Consider the following 21,016-nt stretch of genomic DNA (forward strand, 5'->3'; position numbering starts at 1 on the left):
ATGGCTGCTCTTAGGTTTTGTTAAGGAGAAAGTTTTTATTGGAGCTATGAAGAACACAGTCAGAGGCATCTGGAAGAGTCCAGACTAAACTGGGCTATCAGAGGAAAGGGGGTAGGAATGAGAGAAGGAGAGAGGATATCAGAAGAGAGAGGGCAGGCAGACCAAGAGCTGGGCAAAGGGAATGGAAACCCAGCCCCTGGGTTGGAGAGGGTTAAGGTAGGGGGCGATGAGAAGGACTTGGAGGAGCTTCAGGCACTGAGTATGCCTTGTCCTGGGTTTCTTAGAGAGCTGACAGATCTCTGTTACAAAGGCTAAACTCACTCACTCTCTCTCTCTCTCTCTCTCTCTCTCTCTCTCTCCTCTCTTGTTTTTTTGAGACAGGGTTTCTCTGTATCTTTGGAGCCTGTCCTGGAACTCACTCTGTAGACCAGGCTGGCCTCAAACTCACAGAGATCCACCTGCCTCTGCCTCCTAAAAGGTGTGTGCCACCACTGTCTCCCAGCAGAGCGTCTCTCTCTTTTAAACAACTTAAACTGTGAGTGAAGGAAGCTTTGTTGAAATGACCTAAAGAAAGGGAACAAAAATCCAGATCCCAGAGCCATTACCGTCACAACCCCAGACCGTTTAATACTAAAAATCATACATATGCATTTATTGTGTCGGGAAGACACATGCCAAAGCACTCACTGGAGGTCAGAAGACAATTGTGGATTCTGCTTTCTCTTTTCACCATGTCAGTTGTGGGGATCAAACCCATGTTATCAGGCTTGTCGCCAAGTGCCTCTACCTACTGGACTCTCTCCAGCCCACTCTGTTTACTTTTGTGGAAACTACAGGTGCTGGCAGCCAGGCAATTCCTTCTTCTCATGGCTCCTGCTGCCTTAAGTGCCCACAGCTGCGGAAGAGACTTGGTTCCAACAGTACACGCTGCAAGGAAATTTCCAGAAGGTCACAGAAACCATGATAGTCCTTGCATAGCTCCTATAGAAACCACTTCATCTGTTTCAGAGCAAGGCCCCCATGATGACAACAGCAGCCTAAAGAGGGTCTAGGACAGCCATCATGGCTCCAGAGGCTTGTCTTAGCAGCCCCCCCCATTGTCAGTATGTCCAAGTCCAGGAGACCTTGTTCCTGGGCATTGCCCCCCTGCGCTACAGCAGAGACCCCAATAAAGCCCTATCTGGTTTCCTTAATTTGTCTATGCCTATGGTCTTTTATCAAAGAAAGAGTGAGCTGGGCTACTTGCAGAAAGAGCAGACAGCATCAGGGCTGGTAGACCAAGCACACTGTTAGGGTTTTTACTGCTTTGACAAAACACTACAACCAAAAGCAAGTTGGGGAGGTGAGGGTTTATTTTGCTTACACTTCCAGGTGGGGGAAGTCAGGGCAGAAATTCAAATAGGGTAGGAACCTGCATCCACTTCCCCAGTGCTAGGACTATGTGTGCATCAACATACCCATTTCTTTACATGATTTCTAGGGTTTGAACTGACTGGGCAACTTCCCAGCCCTCTACTATCTTTATAGTTACTACTGTTGCCATAGAAACCAAATGCCAGCCGTTTGAGATCCCAATGTCTTGCCTTCCACCTTCACTTTCATTCTAATGGTTAGTGTGGTCCTGATGCCATCACCTGTGTGTATGTGAAATGCTTAACAAATATCTCAAAGATCTGCTTGTCGTGGAAAAGAAGAAAAAATAATTCCATTTTAGTTGTAGTATTTTGTGACTTTTATTTTTAAAAAAAGCTTGGAGCAAATATGACAATGAGTCAGCGCTTCTAAACCCTACATGGTAAAAAAAACAAACAAACAAAACAAAACTATTATGTTGTATGGTTTTCAAATCCCCCATTCACTATACATCAATATTCATTATGATTATGAAATGATTATCCAGGATACATGTTGATAAAAACTGAGAAAATAATTCATAAAACCATTACATTCATAAGTAAAAACACATGCAAAAAAAAAAAGATCCCATCAAGTATTACATGGTATAAAATCTAGAGTCATAAAAAGTAAAAGCTGAGTACTCTCTTTGGCATCAATTTCCCTTCCCCAGAGTCAAATACTGCTACAAAATTTTAAGGTACATTTCTAAAACTTCTTAATGCATATATGTCAACTCTAAAAGCATAAGATAGACATATTTTGGATGATACTTTGTTTGCAATGCAAAACATCTTAGAGATGACCTCACATAAATACAATGAAAATATCTCACTTTTTATGGCTTCGTGGTATGATGGATGTTGAGATATTCTGAAAATTACTCCCTTCAATCCTTTTGAATAGATATTTACTATTATTCTGCATGCTGCTACTAGAAGGAAAACTCTATACTTCCATTCAGAAGCCTTTTACCCATGTGCAAGTTGTCTACGTAAAGTTTTTTGGAGATGAATCTAAGCTAAAGATTTATAAGCATTCATGATTTTCATGGCCATTGCTAGATCCTTCTGGAAGGAAGTACAATACACAGAAGTATTATTTCTCACCAAAAAGCATGTCATAACACATGCTGGTTATGTCACACTCCTGCTACTATAAGTAATGACTCTACATGTAGGAACTATTTAAACTCCTGTGCCCTTTCACCCATCACATTCTTTGTCAAACTTTCTTTTGATATTGGAAATTTTCTTTTATGTATAGAAACTTTTTTTTTTTTTTTTTGAAACAAGGTCTCGCTATGTATCCCTGTCTGGTCTGGAACTCACTATATTAACCAAGCTGTCCTCAAACTCACCAAGATCTACCTGTGTCTATCTCCTGAGTGCTCGGATTAAACCACCATATATAAGACTTTTAGAGGAGAAAAAAAACTACTTACACATTTACTGCCAGCATTTCCTCAGCATATTGTTTCTTGACTGTTTTGTCTTTTTGTTGTTTTGTTTTTTCAGACAAGTTTTCCCTGTATAACCCTGACTGTCCTGGAACTCACTCTGTAGACCAGGACAGCCTCAAACTCAGAGATTCTCCTGTCTCTGCCTCCTGAGTGCTGGGATTAAAGGTGTGCACCACTACCCAGCTTTTTGTCACTTTTTCCTGCAATACTTTTAGTTAGTCAATGTTTGTTTCCTCTTTCTTTCTTTCTTTCTTTCTTTCTTTCTTTCTTTCTTTCTTCCTTTCTTCCTTTCTTCCTTTCTTCTCCTCCTTCTCCTTCTAGATAGGGTCTCTGCAAAATCGTGACCTATCCTAGAACTCTGTAGACCAGGCTGACCTCAGACTCACAGAGATCTACCTGCCTCGGCCTCCCAAATGCTGGGATTAAAGGTGTGCACCACAATGCCTTCCCATCTCTCTCTCTCTCTCTCTCTCTCTCTCTCTCTCTCTCACACACACACACACACACACACACACACACACCACTTTGAGTGAGAGAGAGAGAGAAACAGAGAGAGAGAGAGCGAGAGAGATATCTTGATGTCAGCTAATTACCCTAGTATCTCTTACTATTATCTGAATTCTCACTTGTATTTGCCCCTGACATTGAGGAGAGTACATAACTTAGTGGGTACCTGTACATTAAATGTTTTGTGTTTAAATCAAAGAGTTTCAAAGTCATCTAAACCCTTCCTAATTGAAAACTGGTATCTCCCTATCAAAGCAAAAGCTTTATAATATAAAGATGGGTTCTTGCCCTGGAAGCCAGACAGAGCATAACATTGTAGAAAATGGCTGTCTCACATTCCACTGGAATTATTCCAAATACTATGTTTCTTTCCATTCCTGAAAATTGTTGGACACTAGTCAACTCGATGTGATTACTGGAAAATTCCAATTCTTCCCTGACCTGCACCAGTGAACTGGGTTCCTCAGTGAGCTGAGACATGGTCCTCCTCCTCAATGCTAGAAGAATCTTTTCTTTATATATTTCTATATCTCTGGCTTTGCTAAAAAGAACAGCAACATCCCTGGGATAATAGCCAGACCTCCAGAGATACTGGCACTTCTCTGCTACAAAAATGGCCATCTGACTCAAATTCAAGGCATCAGTTATCTCTAAATTGCCTGTGACACCTGGAACCCATTCAAGTTCTTGGACCATTGTCAGGGCCTCTGAGGGGACATTTGGGGGTGGATTGTTTCTGATTTGCTGCATTATTTCTTGTAGGTGGTTGGCTATGCTGCATCCATTTCGGAGCATCCTGGTGAGCTTCAATATTAACCTCTGGTGCTGGAGGTCAGGGAGGCCACTGCAACACAAGTGGTTGATCTGAAAGTAATCTAGAAAAACACAGAGAACTCCTGGTTCATATGTGCCTCTCTGGATGATGGAGTTTGCCTTGGCATACCAGTCCCCATCTTCAGTTCGGAAATTCTGAGCATCATCCACAACAATGTGTTTAATGTTATTAAAGGTATTTTTCATGAAGGATTTCCGTGTCACTGCCTGGCAGATGTTTCTCTGGCTGAAAGTGTAAGAAATACAGTCAGGTTTTTTCAGCCATACCAAAAAAGTCAGCCCAACCTCTAGTTACAGTCTCTGAACATGGTTACTACAACCCAGAGCTTAGCCTGAAAGCTTCACCCGCTAAAATTGCCCAGCAGAAAGAAACTAAGAGTCAGGCTGCATACATACCTTGCAAACCTCTTCAAAGCCTGGTTCTCACAGATATAGAGAATGTCATCAGCTTGGCAGTTGAACACATTCCTAATCTTCTCCATGATCCTGAGAGCCAGAGTGGTCTTCCCTGATCCAGGTAAGCCATGAACAAACAACTCTCTGTTCTTGCAAAGATCCTTTAAAAGCAACTGATACTGTTGGTCTGTGAGTAGGGTCACCACCTTAGAGTCTAACTCTTCATTAAAGAAGGATCTGAACCCAAACAAGACGATCACAAGGGATTGCAACAGAACTTCCATCTGCTGCATGGTCGTGAAGTTATAGGATTCAGGGTAGATGGGCATTTCCAAACCGGCCCTTACTGTTTGATAAGGACCCAGCTGCAAGACCAAGGGAATGATGCCTAATTTCCCAGAGTATCCACCCATGTTCACCAGCTTCTGCTTCAGGGTACGGGCAACCCTCATAGAATACCCTCTGTACCCCAGATCCCACTTGTTGCAAATGGTGTACAGGATTGGAACATTGTTTGGGGAAATTAGCAGAGCATCACAGATGACACCCCGCTTCCTTTCAAGACCGAGGTCCACAGCCAAGCTGTGGGAGAAAATCAGTATCCCTTGAGAGAAAGAGCGCATTTCCATACTTATTAAGTTTCTTAGTCCTCTGTGATCCAAGATGAGGTCCCTGTAGACACTTTCCGGAGTATATGTAATCCTGTCAGGTGACACTAGACAAAGAAAGGATCCAAATGAATTAGAGGCTCACAGGACAAGCTATTAGTCACCATTACTGTGGGAATCTTTCTGGAATAAGCATTCTGACACCAATGACGGTAGAAGAGAGATGTCACCAGAACAGCCCCTGAGAGCCATCAAATCCCAGGTCCAGTACGTACTTGCATTTTTTACTCTAAAACTACAAGATGGAGTGGGTAAGCAATCAAGATTTTACAAAAGGGTACAGGGCAGTCGGCAGGATTTTAAGGGCCATGGCCATTGTTTCAGCTATTTATCCAGGTCATTCTATTTCAGGTAGCAAGTGAAGTCATCCTTGGCAAACAAGCAATACAAGCAATTGTTACCATCCAGGCAAACACAAACCTGGCCCTGCCCCTCTGGGACCCGGCACACATAGTAAGCAGTACCCTGGCTCTGTACACAGGTGCAAAGGTCCCTTTAAGAGGAAAGCTCCGCCCACTTCTCTCTTTCAGCCATTTCTCTGAGGAGGCAGAGAGATCTCTGTCTCTTCTCTCTCTTTCTCTCTTTTTTCTTCCCTTCCTTCACTCCCTTCCCTTCCCCCAATAAACTTTCCACATAAGTTCTGCATGATGGTATATTTGCCATGAGACTCGATTAAGGTTCAACCTCAAGCCATATTATTCCAGCAGTGCTTTAAGTAAATCACTAAATAAATTGATAAGTCAGTAGCTAATAACTGGTCTTTTTCTACCTTGCTCTACTTCACCATAACATAATGGAGGTCCTGCCAACCTTTGGGCCCTACCATGTGTCAAGGATCAGCTTTATGTTAGCAGCAAAAAGATAAGAAACCCTGTATCTGGGAAAACCCAGTTTCAATAGACACAGACAACTCAGGGTACAAAGTAGCAAAGGTAGCAAGAAAAAGCCTCACTGGGACTGTGTGAACATTGATGGAAAATACAGCTTAGCAAAAAAAAAAGAGAGAGAGAGAGAGAGAGAGAGAGAGAGAGAGAGAGAAAGAAACAGTTTTGCAAGTCTTTATGGAAAGGACACAGGGATTCGGGAATAGAGAGATAATAAAAGGAGAAGTGTGAGCTGTGAGTTTTGGCACATGTATTTAATCCCAGGACTGAGGAGGCAGAGGCAAGCAGATCTCTGTTGAGTTATAGGCCAACCAGGGTCACACAGTAAGACTGTCTAAAAGAGGCAGAAGTATGTGTAAACATGGAGGCAACAAACACCCCAATCCATTCAGATAACTCCACACAGTTTGTGAGAGACAAAGAAAAGGGGATGGTGGTATAAGGAAGGAAAGCATTCAGGAGCCATCTAGACACTTGGCAAGAGCCACATGCTAGCTGGTTGGGGGAGCAGATCAACACCTGCCACAGGTTATGACTGTGATGGTGGTTACACAAAACTATGGGTGTGCTAATATCCATAACACTACAACAAAAATGTCTATTTCATGTAGGTTAATTTTGACTTTTAAAAATCCTTTAAAATATTTTTTATGTTTTATGTATGAGTATATGTAAATATGAAAGATACCTATAAAGACTTTTTTGCATATGTACTATTAATTTTTTGGCTATACAGACTATATACATGAGTCTCTTAAAAATTGGAGGGTTATAAACACTGACTGGAATCTAACCCAAACTATGAATACTCTTCAAAGGAAATCAAATTCACATTTGGAAGGCTGAGGCAGATGGATCTCTGTGAGTTCAAGGCTAGTCTGGTCTACATAGTGAGTTCCAGGACATTCAGGACCTATTTAGTGAGACCACCCTCTCAAAGCAAAGAAAGACAGAAACAGCAATAACAACAACAAAAAGTCAACCCAAAATCTGTGTTTCAAATTCAAGGTACAAAGCAGAACCACGGATGAGTTCATATTTCTGTGTTTGGTTGAATGGACAATAGAAACTCCAAGTAATCGAATTTTGAACATTAATTTTTCCCTTTTTTTAAAAAAAAAATTGTTTATTTTTATGTACATGGGCATTTTGTTTGCATGAGCGTCTGTGTACTGTGTGTGTACAGTGCCTACTGAAGTCAGAAGGTGATGTCTGATCTCCAGGAACTGGAGTTTCAAATGTTTGCTAACCATCATGTGGGTGCTGGGAATCAAACTAGACTCTCTACAAGAGCAGCAAGTGCTCTTAATTGCTGAGTCATCTTTCCAGCCCCTGAACAATTCAATTTTAAAGTACCAATATAGAGCAATATGCTGATTCTAAAGAAAATGGGAGGTTGTCATAACAAAAGGTACATTTTGGTGGTGCTTAGTTGGTCATATGACTGATACCATAAACTGGATACACTAACAATTTGAACACACCAGTAAAGTTTGTCTGGAGTAAGAGATATACTAGACTGAACCCAGCAGTATCCTACTATATTTGTCTACTATTATTTTAAAGTAACTTTATGTTTGAAATACTTAACCAATGAACTAAAGAAATAAAAGGTCATAAATATAGAAAAGGTTACTCAAAATTATCTTTCCTCTTTGTATTAATATGTTTATTAAGTAAAAGAGCCTATTCTAAAAATGACATTAACATATGAAAGAACAATGTTATAAAGCTTTGAAACGATTGGGATATTTGAGACAAGTGTCACATTTCATGGATTGCAAATGTACTTCAGTGTTTCACTAGTCATATATCTTATGGTTTAATTAACAATATTATTTTTCAGAGCTAACAAAATGATAGTAGGTTGTTAAGCAAATGTGAGAGAGAAGATTTGTAAGATCAACCAGACAATCCATGTTGAACTATGAGAAAATTTACACTGTAAAATTGACAGTTCTTTCCAATTCAGCTCACTGGCTGAATAGATTGGGCATCAAAATAATATTTGATACAACAAAAGGCTTCTAAGATTCTTCTTGAAGAAAATCACCATGGTAAGACCATATTGGTGAACATGGGCCTGGGCATATGTTTTGGATTGCTCTTTGGCAATATCCATCTAAATTTATAAGCAATTGTTACTACACGGAATTTATCCTTAGAGTGTGTCAGTTATTGATAGAAAAATTTTTTAAAGTACTGCTTAAGATAGAAAAAGGTGCCAGGCTTGTGGCACACACCTCTAATTCTGAGTTCCACTCTAGCCTGGTGTACAAAGTGAATACCAGGACATCCAGGGCTACACAAAAACCCTGTCTTGAAAAACCAAAAAAACTGGGGAGCTAGAAAGATGGCTTAGTGGTTAACAGCACTGGCTATTCTTCCAGAGGACCCAGGTTCAATTCCCAGCACCCACATGGCAGCTCACAATTGCCTGTACTCCTGTTTCAATGGATCTGATACCTTCACATACACAAAACACAAGTGTGCATGAAATAAAAGTAAACAAATTATTTTTTAAAGAAAATAAGAACCAAAAAGAAAAAAAAAAAAGGAAAAAAGAAGGAAGGAAGGAAAACGTTGTTTCAAAAGAAGGGAAGCTGAAAAAGAAACAACAGCAGAGTGTTTGCAGAGTTCTAGTTACTTATTTTATTTAGGTGGTGGTTACACAAGTTTCATGGCACAAATTACTTATTAAATTATATCTTTGTTCTATATCCTGTCTATGTGCAAAAAGTTTCATAGTGAAATAACTAAAACTAAGAAAAAATCCATATTTAGAAACACTAGAATGTTTAGAAATATTTTTATAACCAATGATAGAATCAAGAAAAATCCATGAACAAGGTCACGACAAGATGGCCTAAACACTGTTTACACTCAGCCCTGTGCTTGCATATAGCAATTAACATTTTCGCTGCTAATGTTCCATTTGGTAACTATATTGCAATGTACCTACCCACTCACTGTGGTAATGGTTGTGTGCCATCATGTGGGTACCTGCCAAGTCCCCTCCCTAAACTTTCCATAAGTTTAGGACATAAGAATCAAAGGGTTTCCTCCCTAAATATAGGAACAATCATCCCAAAGATCCAGAGATGACAATTACCTGGGAAGTAATCCCTCTGCAAATCTCCCACACACTTCAAAATCTTATGTGTGCACACAGTCCTGCATCGGGGTGTAGTATCTGCAATGCTCCTTGAAATGATCATCTGAGGAAAGCTGGAAAGCTCTGAGGAAAGAAGAAACAAGAGTTGGGTACACAGTGAGGAGACCCCTCTTCTTAGCTGAGCCATGTTAAACTAAAAGCTGGGATCTGCAGATATTTGCATTTCCAGCACAGATCACCCAGAAACCAAACCCAGGTCCTCTGCAAGAGCTGCCCATGCTCTCAACCTCTGAGCCACCTCTTCAAATACTCAATATTGAAATAAATTGGGTTTTTTTTAAGAATACTATTTTAAGTATATGTGAGTAGAAGATGTGAAGGTCAATGGTATAGAATGCTACACAGTTCTGAAATGGACCATTTTTGTTTGTTTGTTTTATGACTTTTGAAGTTACCATTGGCTTTCTCTCATTTAATTTTCACTTTATCTTCACTTTTCCAAAACACGCCCATCACATCCCTGTCATTTATGGTTATTATACCTTGGGTCTTGAAATGGGAAAATGGGGAAATTGTGATTTGTTCATGAAAACCCTTAAAGAAAGGATTAAGAATAATTTTTATAGGTTGTGAGATGACTCAGCAGTTAAGAGCACTGTCTATTCCAGAGGATCCAGGTTCTGTTCCCAGCAGCTCACAAACATCAGTAACTCCAATTCCAGGGGATCCGATGCCCTCTTCTGGCCTCCAGAGGCACTGCACATGCATGTTGCACAGATATCATTCCAGCAAAAATACCTATATATGTAAAATAAAATTGTTTTTTAAAAAGAGTGCTTTAAGGCTAGGCAGTGATGGCACATGCCTTTAATCCCAACACTCAGGAGGCAGAGGCAGGTGGATCTCTGTGAGTTTGAGACCAGCCTGGTCTATAAGAGCTAGTTCCAGGACAGCCTCTAAAACCACAGAGAAACCCTGTCTCAAAAAACAACAATAAAATAATAATAATAATAATAAAATAGAAGAGTGCTTTAAAATGGGAAGAGGACACTGTCAGGAAGTTAGAATAGTCACATCTATTATCCTTGTGGAAAGGGGATTTGCTGAATAACTAAATGCAAGCTGGTCATCAGAAAGGAAGAGGTGGCCAGTGTTGGTGATGCACACCTTTAGTCCCAACACTTGGGAGGCAGAGGCAAGCTGATCTCTGTGGATTCAAGGCCAACCTGGTCTTCACAGCCAGTTCCAGGACAGGGTCCAAAGCAATACAGAGAAACCCTGTCTCAAAAAACAAACAAACAAAAAAGCCAGAAAGGAAGAGGTTTTAACATGCACATGAGGCAAACTGTGCCAGGAGTGGTGGGTCACACCTGTCATCGAACACCCTTGAAGGCTTCAGCAGGAGGGTTTTGAGTTTGAGGCCAGCCAAGGCTACCCTGACTCAAAATTAAACAAGTAAAGAGAAGATGTGGAACAGAAGTAATTAGTTCAGATTGCCCCTGTACCAGCCTCCAATAGGACTGACATTCTGATGAACACAGAATATTCCAGGGGATTAGATAGTGGGCAAGGGCAGTGTTCTGCCATCTATATGAATTAATCTCTTTCCCCAAATACCAAAGCATTACACATCTCCCTTTTCTCTCTGCCCTCCCGTCCCCTTCCCCCCAGCAAACATTCTACAGTTTCGGTCCTGTTTCCTGACCTGTGTCCGTCTCTATCATCCAAGCTGCCCAGTCCTTCATGGATAGCTGCTTCACATGACTGTCCCTTATCTCCCAGGAATCAGGTGCTTTGGCAAATGCTGCACAGCAGAATCGTTCCACCTTGATCACACAGACATACCCACGGATGGCCCCCTTATCATACACTTCCAGGACTTTGGGGTCATATTGCACTTTATGGGTTTGTGAACAGAAGTGATGAACAGGCATGTTCCTGATACAGCGGTCAATAGCAGTCAACAAGCTGGAATAATTTACTTTTTCCTTTTCACATCCAATGACTTGGCAGGTCTCGTCGTGCACACCAAAAATCACGTATCCTCCTTCAGAATTGGCAAGTGCAGAAACACACTTAGGGAGTTTCTCTTTAATGCCCTGGGAAAGGTCTGCAGAGAACATTTGAAATTCAACATGCGGGGACTCTGTAAAGTTGAGTTTTTCCAGGTACAGAAGCCGCTGCTGTTTATTAAATAAATCAGAAGCTAAGATCATCTGATTGTCAACTGGGACCTCCTGTGGATTTAATGAGTTGGGATCACCGACATTCTCAAGAGCCTGGATCCTTCTTCTGAGGAATAGTAGGGCTTCTAGAGAATCCATGACCTCAGTAGATGTTCCATGTCTGTGGTATAAATTGGAACACAAGGTGGCAAGCCGCACACCTGAGGGTGCCACCTCCCACGAATTCACAAATATTAAAAAGAACTTTCCCTGCAACATCTCATCTATATGGTTTCTGAACAATGGTGGCAGATCCAGGCCTACTCCATCACACTCATAATTATAGTCTTCATTCTCAATCTCAACCTTGACCACTCCCCCACCAGAATTCAGCAGAGCACACACTGCTTTTGAGATGGTCTCATCCTGTTTCAGCCGGAGTGCAGGATCCATCCCCGCCCTTTGCCTAACCCCCAGAGTGGCCTTTCCTCCATCTGTGATATATTCAGCAAAGTTCAATTCCAGATTTTCCAGACAATTCATCTTCTCAGCCTTTATCTGAAATGTTTTCCTGGAAGCCGGAAAGAGAGAAACGTTAGAATAGGACAAGAATGGGAAGGTGTGAAATCAAATGTAAGGACATCTTTCTGACGTTGGCCTTTTATTCCCACAGCCTGAAGCCAGCTTCATGAAAAAAAGCTTAGTCTGTGGGATGCCCACTTTCACCACAGAAATGGCCACGAGGCACTGCTCATTCTGATTTTGCTTTCTTTCTAAAATTGTACACACACACACACATATACATCACAGCATGCACATGTCACAACACACGCATGCGGACAACTCTCAGGAGTCGGTTCTTTCCCACCTTGTGGGACCTGGGGATGGAATCATGTTGCCAGGCACATGTGCAAGCATCTCTACTCACTATCTTGGCAGGGCTTACACTGATTTGGGGGGTATTTTGGTCAAGTTCTTTGAGTGGCAAAGTCTCTCGGGTCATCTTCAAAACCTGGAAAATTTTCTGATAGTGCTGGTGGGATCCAGGTAGGAAACTTCTTTAGTCAAATGCAATCTCTGCTGGATACCTATGTTACCATTTTTTCTTGGTTCTTTGCCTCTCTCCACTAATTGAGAGTGGGGGATTCTTGAGATTATTTTTTTTAATCCGATCTGATTTTGTTAGGAATTTATCATTGCTGCTATTGAACAGACCATTTTAAAAACTCTGATTCTGGTGGATTCCGCTGTATCATAAAGGTTACACACACACACAGAATGTCAATGCAATGCAAATTTGATCAGAGAGGTAGAAACAGAATGCTTACTGCTATACCTGGCAGAATTTGGAGTTCTCTAAATCATAAGAAAAATTAGTAACTATTTGAAATAAGAACAGCAGTTTGACGTAGAATGTAGACATTTAGAAAGGTGCATTGTTAAGATGGAAATTTTTCAGTTGCCCTAGGTCCCAGAATAGCCTGAGAACATGCACTCCTGACCAGGAAGGACGCCCCCCCCCCAATGGGCTTGCAAAACATTTCCTAGAAACACAGATGCAGGTGCCAGATAAGGAGCATGAGGCCTGGCCAACAATAGGCACCTGGGCCCAACCAATCAGGAGCTTGCTAGCCCCTAACCCCAGACCCCCTAGCCCCCCCATCGTGGTTTTTGTCTTTATAAGCTCATGTAAAATTGGGCTTGGGGCTCACTCTCTCCTCCTTTGTGTGGTATGAGTTGAGCCTCAGCCAGCTAGAATAAAAAGCCTCTTGCTGTTTCGCATCAAGTGCCAATTTCTGAGGTTTGTAGAACAATCGACCATCGATCCTTGCTTCCAGGGAACTTGACCTTGGAGGTAAGAAAGGTGTCTTCTCTATCTGTTGATCTGTTGCTGTCACCTGATTCTGGTTCACTTTCGGTTTGCAGTTGACCGACTGTTTGTGAGAACAATCTGGCCGTGGTCGGTAGACGTGTCTAGAGGACCACAGGTTGCCGCCCTGGAGGACGCCGTGAGGAACGGAGAAGCAAGGATGCTTGGTGGTCTCCTCTGAAGAGGACCCAGATCTGTCTGATCGAGTCCTCCTGATTTAGCGCTCCACTTGGACAGCGCTGCCCTGTCTGAAACACTCATTTTTGTGGCGCCACAAGCATGGCCGTGTTTGTCTGTTGAGTGTTGCTTTCATGTTCTTGTCTCTCCATTTGTATCTGACTTTCCGACTGATGATGGGACAGATGAAAGCCACCTCCCCCCTCTGCCCCTTAGTCTGACTACCGACCATTAGACGGAAATTAAATGCAGGGCCCACAACCTGTCGGTTGAGGTCTGAAAGGGTCCGTGGCAGACTTTCTGCACCTCAGAATGGCCTACCTTCAATGTAGGGTGGCCACCTGAGGGGCCACTTGACCTGACCATAATTCTTGCTGTTAAAGACATTGTTTTTCAGGCCGGCCCAGGAGAATACCCAGACCAAAAACCCTACATGAAGGTTTGGCAGGACTTAGCCCAGAATGGGTTAAGCCATGGGTGCATAGGACGAATGGCCAGCTAGACTCCGGAGTTATGGCGGTCCAGACTTCTGGTCAATTGGAGGGGCCTTCCCGACTGGCTTGCCCACAGAAGATTTATCCTTCCATCCAGGAGGACCTTCTCCTCCTGGATTTCCCCCACCCCACCCCCCACCTCCATATCTGCCAACCTTGACTCCACAACCGATACTGGGAGAGGCCCAAGGGGAGATGAGCCCTCTGCCCCTCCAAGCCAAAAGAACCCTGAACCAGCCCCAGGGCTGACACAGGGAACACGCAGCAGACGAGGCGCAACAGACGAGGCGCCACTCCTGAAGCTTTACTGGCCTTGCCTTTGCGGACCTATGGGCCCCCTCCCAAGTCGGGCACAATGGTCAGGCTCCCCTCCAACAGCTCCAGTACTGGCCCTTTTCCTCTGCAGATTTATACAATTGGAAAACCAATCACCCTCCTTTTTCAGAGGACCCACAGAAGCTAACAGGTCTTGTAGAGTCCTTGATCGAGTTCTCTCATCAGCCCACTTGGATTGATTGCCAACAGCTCCTCCAGACTCTCTTCACCACTAAAGAGAGGGAAAGGGTTCTCCTTGAGGCTCGTAAAAATGTGCCTGGGGCAGACAGGACCCCCTCTCAACTCCCCAACGTCATAAATGCTGGATTTCCCCTTGACCAGCCCGACTGGAACCACAACACAGTTGCAGGTAGGGAGCGACTGACAATCTACCACTGGGCTCTGGTGGCTGGTCTCCATGGAGCCGCAAGGTGCCCCACTAACTTGGCTAAGATAAGGAAAGTAGTCCAGGGGGCCACTGAGGCTCCTTTGGTATTCTTGGAATATCTCATGGAAGCATTTAGGAGATATACTCCTTTTGACCCTACTTCAGAAGGCCAGAGGGCCTCTGTGGCAATGAAATTTGACTGGGATCTTGGCCGCCGTAATTAATGATAGGGAACAGGCTCAGACTAGGAATCAATTTAGAAAGACGGGGGACCTGGGCAATCGAACCCCCCCATTAGAAAGGATCAATGTGCATATTGCAAAGAAAGAGGTCATTGGGCACAAGACTGCCCCCCAAAAAGATGGTTAACAGAGGCAAGAAAACAAGCAGTAACTCAGATACTGGTACTGCGGATGGCTCGCCAGGTGCAAGAATTTCTGAGGACCGCCGGTTACTGCAGGTTATGGATCCCGGGGTTCCCATTGCTAGCAGCCCCCCTCTACCTCCTGACCAAAACTAGTGCCCCTTTTAATTGGGATCAAGAGCAACAACAAGCTTTTGCTGTCTGCCCCAGCCCTGGCTCTCCCTGATGTCACCAAGCAATCATTCTCTTTGTGGTCGAAAGAAACGGGATTGCTAAGGGGGTACTTGCTCAGCTCCTGGGGCCATGGAAGAGACCGGTGGCATACCTTTCAAAAAACTAGACCCTGTAGCCAGTGGATGGCCAGCCTGTCTACGGTCCGTTGCCTCCATGGCGATGCTTGTCAAGGATGCTGATAAACTGACTCTGGAACAAAATTTGGCCATCGTGGCCCCTCATGCTCTTGAAAGCATAGTCATGCAGCCACCCGAACACTGGTTATCCAGTGCCTGCATGACCCACTACCATTGCCTGCTGTTAAATGGGGATCGTATCCAGTTCACCACCCCCACCATGATCAACCCTGCCACCTTATTGCCAGATCCGGACCCCCAATTCCCAGTCACACATGACTGCCAAGAGGTCCTAGCTGAAGAGACTGCCAAGAAGTCCTAGCTGAAGAGACAGGGGTCCGACGGGACCTGAGGGACCAGCCATGGCGGGTCGCCCAGCTGACCTGGTTCACTGACAGGAGCAGCTATATTGTGGAAGGTAAAAGGGTGACAGGGGTTCCTGTTGTGGATCTAGAGCACACTGTATGGGCCAGCAGCCTCCCAGAGGGAACTTCAGCCCAAAAGGCAGAATTGGTGGCTCTCACCCAGGCCTTGCGTCTGGCAGGAAGACAAAAGGTAAACATTTATACTGACAGCTGATATACCTTTGCCACTGCCCACATTCATGGGGCCATCTATTGGCAGGGGGATTACTAATCTCTGCAGGCAAAGACATTAAAAACAAAAAGCAATCCTGGCCCTATTAGAGGCCATTCACCAGCCTCAAAAGGTTACTATCATCCATTGCCAGGCGATCAAAAAGGAAACTCACCCATAGCCCTAGGAAACCAGTGAGCAGTCGCAGAAGTCAAGAGGGCAGCCCAGGGTATTAATCTAATGACCTTAGTTACGCAGGAATAAAAAGCCTCTTGCTGTTTTGCATCAAGTGCGGATTTCTGTGGTTTGTGATTTGTGGAATGATCGACTGATTGATCATTGCATCCTGGGATTCGAGTGGGGGTCTTCCCAGTGTGGGGATCCAACAGCATGACTTAGTATACATGTCAGAAGTAGGTTCTTCTAGATGAGCGGGGTATCTAGACTTCGTACACTCTGCAGAGCTGTCAACCATCAGGAAGAATGTGAAGTGTCTTTCCACCTACATCTCTTTATCTCCAAACTTTGACCCCAGACTCAACAATCTGTGGTCCCTCGAGAGGCTGTGAGCCAAGATAGATGACTTTTGGATCAAAGCTAAAAATCTCATGACAAAAACTCAAGATAGATAGAGAACCATACCTGGTTTTATTAGCGACCTGATTCTTTGTCTAAATAGACACCAGTTAGAAAGAACTTCAAACTCATTGATCTGTAAGGCCAGTTCTGCCCTGACTATCTCATTGTTATGAGCAACACAAGAAAAGAGAAGGGGATAAAGAGGAATAGTCTGATTCTACCAAGGACTCCACAAAATGAGAGCCAACCGTTAACAAAACTCAGGGACCAAAAAACTACTAAGTCAACACAGAGAAAAAGAATTCAGAGTCAGGGATTGTTTACCACATGAGTGCAGGATCAATAAGCTCTTATCAGCGATATGGAAGAGGCTCAGTGAGTGCTCACCTGGCCAAAGGCTGGACCTAGAACTGCGAGCTGTGAGCCGGTGTTTTGTTGGAACCGATATTGGTAAGAGCACTGGCTTGAGAACCTGGTATTGGGGCCCCTGAACGTGGGAGGTCTGGGCAGTCTATGGGTCTCTGGCAATAACCAGTATTTATCCTTGGTGCACAAATGGGCTTTGGGAGCCTATTCCCTATAAAGGGATACTCTCTCAGCCTAGATACATGGAGGAGGGCCTAGACCCTGTCCCAAATGATGTGACTGACTTTGATGATCCCTCATGAGAGGCCTCATCCTCCCTAGGGAGTGGATGGGGGTGGGTGGGTGGGACATGGGAGGCAGGATGGAGAGGGAGCTGGGATTGGTATGTTTTTTATTTAAATAAATAAGATTGTTTTTTATTTAAATAAAAATGTGTTTTTTAAAAACCTGGTATTGGTTCTGAACTCACTATAACAAGGCATTGAGCTGCCATTGCTTGCATTGGCTAGAATGCAAAGACAAGCAGAGGAGTGCAGAAGCCTGCTAAGCAACCACAAAGGAAGGCTTGGGTGTGGTCTGACTGAGTAGGTTGCAGTGGGGAAAGAGGAAAGCTGAGAAAAATGGATTGTCCTTCTTGACTAATTTGGGGAACATTATTGACTTCCTGAAGGGAGAGGGAGGCAGAATTAAGGAAGTTGTCAATTATTAACCAACCAGCTTTTGAACAATCAGGTTGTGTACTGGTTGCTACAGAGTGTGTGGTCAAATTCTTACTCTTTCTCTCTCTGTGTGTGTCTTCTTGCTCTATCTCTTCTGTCTCCTCTTTCTCTGTCCTCTCCTCTCTCTCTCTCTCCCTTCCTCTCTCCCTCTCTTCCTCCCCACTGTTCCCTTGGGTTGGGCAGACATTTCATGTAAATGGCATTAAGTACATAATATAGAAAGAAAGGAATGGAGAGATGACTCAGAGTACTGGATATTCTTCCAGAGGACCTAGGTTCAAATCCCAGCCCCACATGGTGCTCACAACTGTCTGTAACTCCGTTTCCAGAGCATCTGACACCCTCTTCTAGCTTCCAAGGGCACTGCGTGTACATGCATGCAAGCCAAACACCCAGACACATAAAATAAGTCTTACAAAAAATTATTTACTTATTTGTTTATTGGCTTTTTTCAGACAGGGCTTCTCTGTGTAACATCTCTGGTTGTCCTGAAAGTTGCTTTGTAGACCAGGCAGGCCTGGAACTCTGGTAGAGCTTCCTGCCTCCGCCTCCAGAGAACTGGGATTAAAGGCATGTGCCACCATGTATTTTTATTTTATGTATCTGAGTGTTTGGTCCACATGTATGTGTGTGTGTACCTGATATCTGTGGAGGCCAGAAGAAGGAGGCCAGAAGATTCCTTAAAACTGGAATTACCGATGGTTGTGAGCTAAGAAGCAACCAAAGTCCTCTGGAAGAGTAACCAGTACTCTTAATTGCTGAGTCACCGCCCTAGCCCCAAACAAAGAAATCTTGAAAAATAGAAAAGAAAGCCTTCTTGAAAGATATTGTTAAGAATGAAAATATAAGAACCTGGTTGAAAAAACAGATTTGCAAATTATATATCTGATGAAGAATTTGTGTCTAAATTACATTCAGAAGCTTCAAAAGGCAGCTAAGAAAACAGGAGCTAGCTAGGGTGTGCTGCAGCACTTGCCTTGCAACGGGGTGGGATAGGGGGGAAAGGGGGAGGTTATCCTGAGTTTGCTCTCCTCACAACCGAAGCCAAAGCAAAACCAGAAAACAGGAAGTTGGGCTTGGTGACCAGAAACTCTGTGCTTAGTGGAGGCAGGATTTCTAGGCTGGGCTAGGATATATACAGCTAGAATAGGGAGAAAAATGGAAGGAAGAAAGGGAGAGAGAGTGAGAGGGAGGGAGGGAGGAGAGAAAAGAAGGAAAAAAAAGAAGTTGTACAATGGATAAAGGAGATGCTAGAGAGATGGCTCAGTGGCTGCTTTCCAGCCAACCTGGGTTAGATTCAGTAACAATAAATCTAAGACTACACAAGAATATTATAAGCTCAAAACCCGCCAGGAAACTAAATCTATAATTAAAAAAAAAAAACTAATACTGCACTTTGAGACTTTTTTTTTTTTTTTTTTTTTTTTGTAAAGACAGGGCCTCACTGTGCAGCACTGGCTGACCTAGAACTTACTTTGAAGACTGGGTTGTCCTTGAACTCAGAGGGATCCACCTACATCTATCTCCCCAGTGCTGGAATTAAAGGAGTGAGTCTCACCAGGCACTTTAAGATTTGGGGGCTCTTACATGGCTCCAATTTTTGTTTTCCTGTTCCCTTGTTGTAAGTTTAGACTTTTCAGACTACCATGTCCTCTCTCAGTGTAACCTACTGTGTAGTGCAGGAAACAGCCGTATTTCCCTTGCAGTTACATAAGAGCAGGATGTAATCTCCTCAAGGAATTTGAGAGTAGGTTTTTTTTTTTTTTTTTCTATTTTGTTCATTTCACCTTGCCTAACAAAGTGCCCCTCCAAGACACCAGGCTTTCTGAGAGGACGGCTGAGAATCCTCCCACCAAGATTATTCTGAAATGGATTTTAGCTTTCCTGTGGGCATAATTCCTATCCGTCCAGGAAAGCACATGGTTACATCACTCTCTTCTTTCACTTTCCCAAAGATAGTTTTTAAATGCCTCCTGGTATTTAAACCCTTCCTTCTGGCAGCAGGATGCTGTCACACAAGTAACTAGCAGCTCTAGTATTGATGGAGCCACAGGAACTCAGTCCCCTTTCACCTGCTGCCCCTCATTCCCAACACCAACACACACACACACACACACACACACACACACACACACACACACACACACACGAGATCATCAGGACAAGCCCAGTTTTGATCTTTTGAATAGGGAGAGCCAGGCGACCTGCAGACACTATACCCACTTCCTCTTAGGAGTTTGACTTTGAACCACCAGCTACCACCTCACCCCAACCTTATCAGGTAGTACCTGAGGAGCTACTACCAAACCCCCTCCCCTCTCTTCCTCACTCACTTCTGCTTTCAGAACCACCACCCTGTGTTAAAGGGAAACAGAATCATGCTCTGCAGATTGCCCATTAAATTATACTTAACCTGGTTGTCATCAGTGCTGGGCTCCCCTGGGTCGGAGAATGCTAAGCCTGGAGCTCAGGGAAGGCTCTGGTGACAGACAGGACACTACCTCTCTACTCCCGGGGGTGGGGGTGGGGGTGGGGGGACAGAACCTCACTTGGCTTCCTTCCTCAGGATGCCCGGTTCCTGTTTGCTCACAAGTGCAGCAAGACAGATCTTGGAAGGCTGGGTTTGGGATGGGTAGGGGCTCCCCTTCACAAGCCTCCCCGCTGCCCAAGTCTCCGGGTTCCTGGCCACCCAGTGAGAAGCGAACTCTGGAATTCCAGGCACAGTACCCTGCCTTCCCACAACCTCGCCCTGGAGGGCAGGGGTGTGACGGGGAGGGTGGGGGTGAGGGGCTGACGACCTGAGATTTGAGGAAACTTGTGCATGAGACCGCGGGGAATTCGTTACCAGCAAGTGTCTGTCCTCCGCAGCGCTCCGGCCTCCTGGAGTCAGAGAGGAAGTCTCCGCAGCTCTGAGTGGAGACTTCTAGCCTGCAGGCTCTTGTCCTTTTATAAACCTGGTGACATCGCACTGGGTGGAGCACTGTGTAGAAAACAGGAAACCCCCGTGCTATCAACAACCTTGATTTTGAGGAGAAACGAAAGGGATGATTTTTGGGTGAGGTTTTTTTTTTTTTTGTTTTGTTTTTTTTTTTTTTGTTTTTTTTTTCCCTCCTTATTTTTCACTTCGAAGGAGCGCTTATAGTTCTTACTGCCTGCCACTCAAGGAAGGAAATCTGGTGTAATCCCAGGTCTCCAAATCTCCCGGACCCTATCTGTCCCTTCTCAGGACACTCCATACTCCATTGCTCCAGGGTCCCTCTCCTCGGTGCTTGAAGCTCCTCGGTTTCTGCTGGAATCTCCAAGTCAAGCACTTCATCTTATCAAATGATAGCGATTCTCAGGATGGAGGGAGTAGGTCAGTGAAGGCGTCCAGAAGATCTCAAGACAGAAAA

At 44.0% G+C, this 21,016-nt stretch overlaps 1 protein-coding gene across 1 annotated transcript; it reads right to left on the minus strand.

Moving 5' to 3' along the window:
- Nucleotides 1-1,714: 1,714 nt before the first annotated feature.
- LOC127218780 (schlafen family member 5) lies at nucleotides 1,715-20,531 on the minus strand. The gene is made up of 5 exons (XM_051179758.1): nucleotides 20,470-20,531; nucleotides 10,967-11,997; nucleotides 9,259-9,384; nucleotides 4,595-5,309; nucleotides 1,715-4,424 (listed from the first exon to the last, which is right to left on the minus strand). The coding sequence occupies exons 2-5, from the start codon at nucleotides 11,967-11,969 to the stop codon at nucleotides 3,614-3,616; spliced, it is 2,655 nt and encodes an 884-aa protein (XP_051035715.1). The 5' UTR covers nucleotides 11,970-11,997; nucleotides 20,470-20,531; the 3' UTR covers nucleotides 1,715-3,613.
- Between the last annotated feature and the right edge of the window lie 485 nt (nucleotides 20,532-21,016).

This window comes from Phodopus roborovskii, unplaced genomic scaffold (assembly GCF_943737965.1).
Source record: "Phodopus roborovskii unplaced genomic scaffold, PHOROB, whole genome shotgun sequence".
Lineage (NCBI taxonomy): Eukaryota > Metazoa > Chordata > Mammalia > Rodentia > Cricetidae > Phodopus > Phodopus roborovskii.

Bases quoted from the DNA above. Each gene is read 5' to 3' on its own strand.
- LOC127218780 (XM_051179758.1), bottom strand. From the start codon at position 11,969: ATGAATTGTCTGGAAAATCTGGAATTGAACTTTGCTGAATATATCACA. The intron at 5,310-9,258 runs GTAATTGTCATC...TTCTTTGTCTAG, and splicing joins GCAGAGGGATTACTTCCCAG to TGTCACCTGACAGGATTACA. The intron at 4,425-4,594 runs GTATGTATGCAG...TTACACTTTCAG, and splicing joins GCTTTGAAGAGGTTTGCAAG to CCAGAGAAACATCTGCCAGG.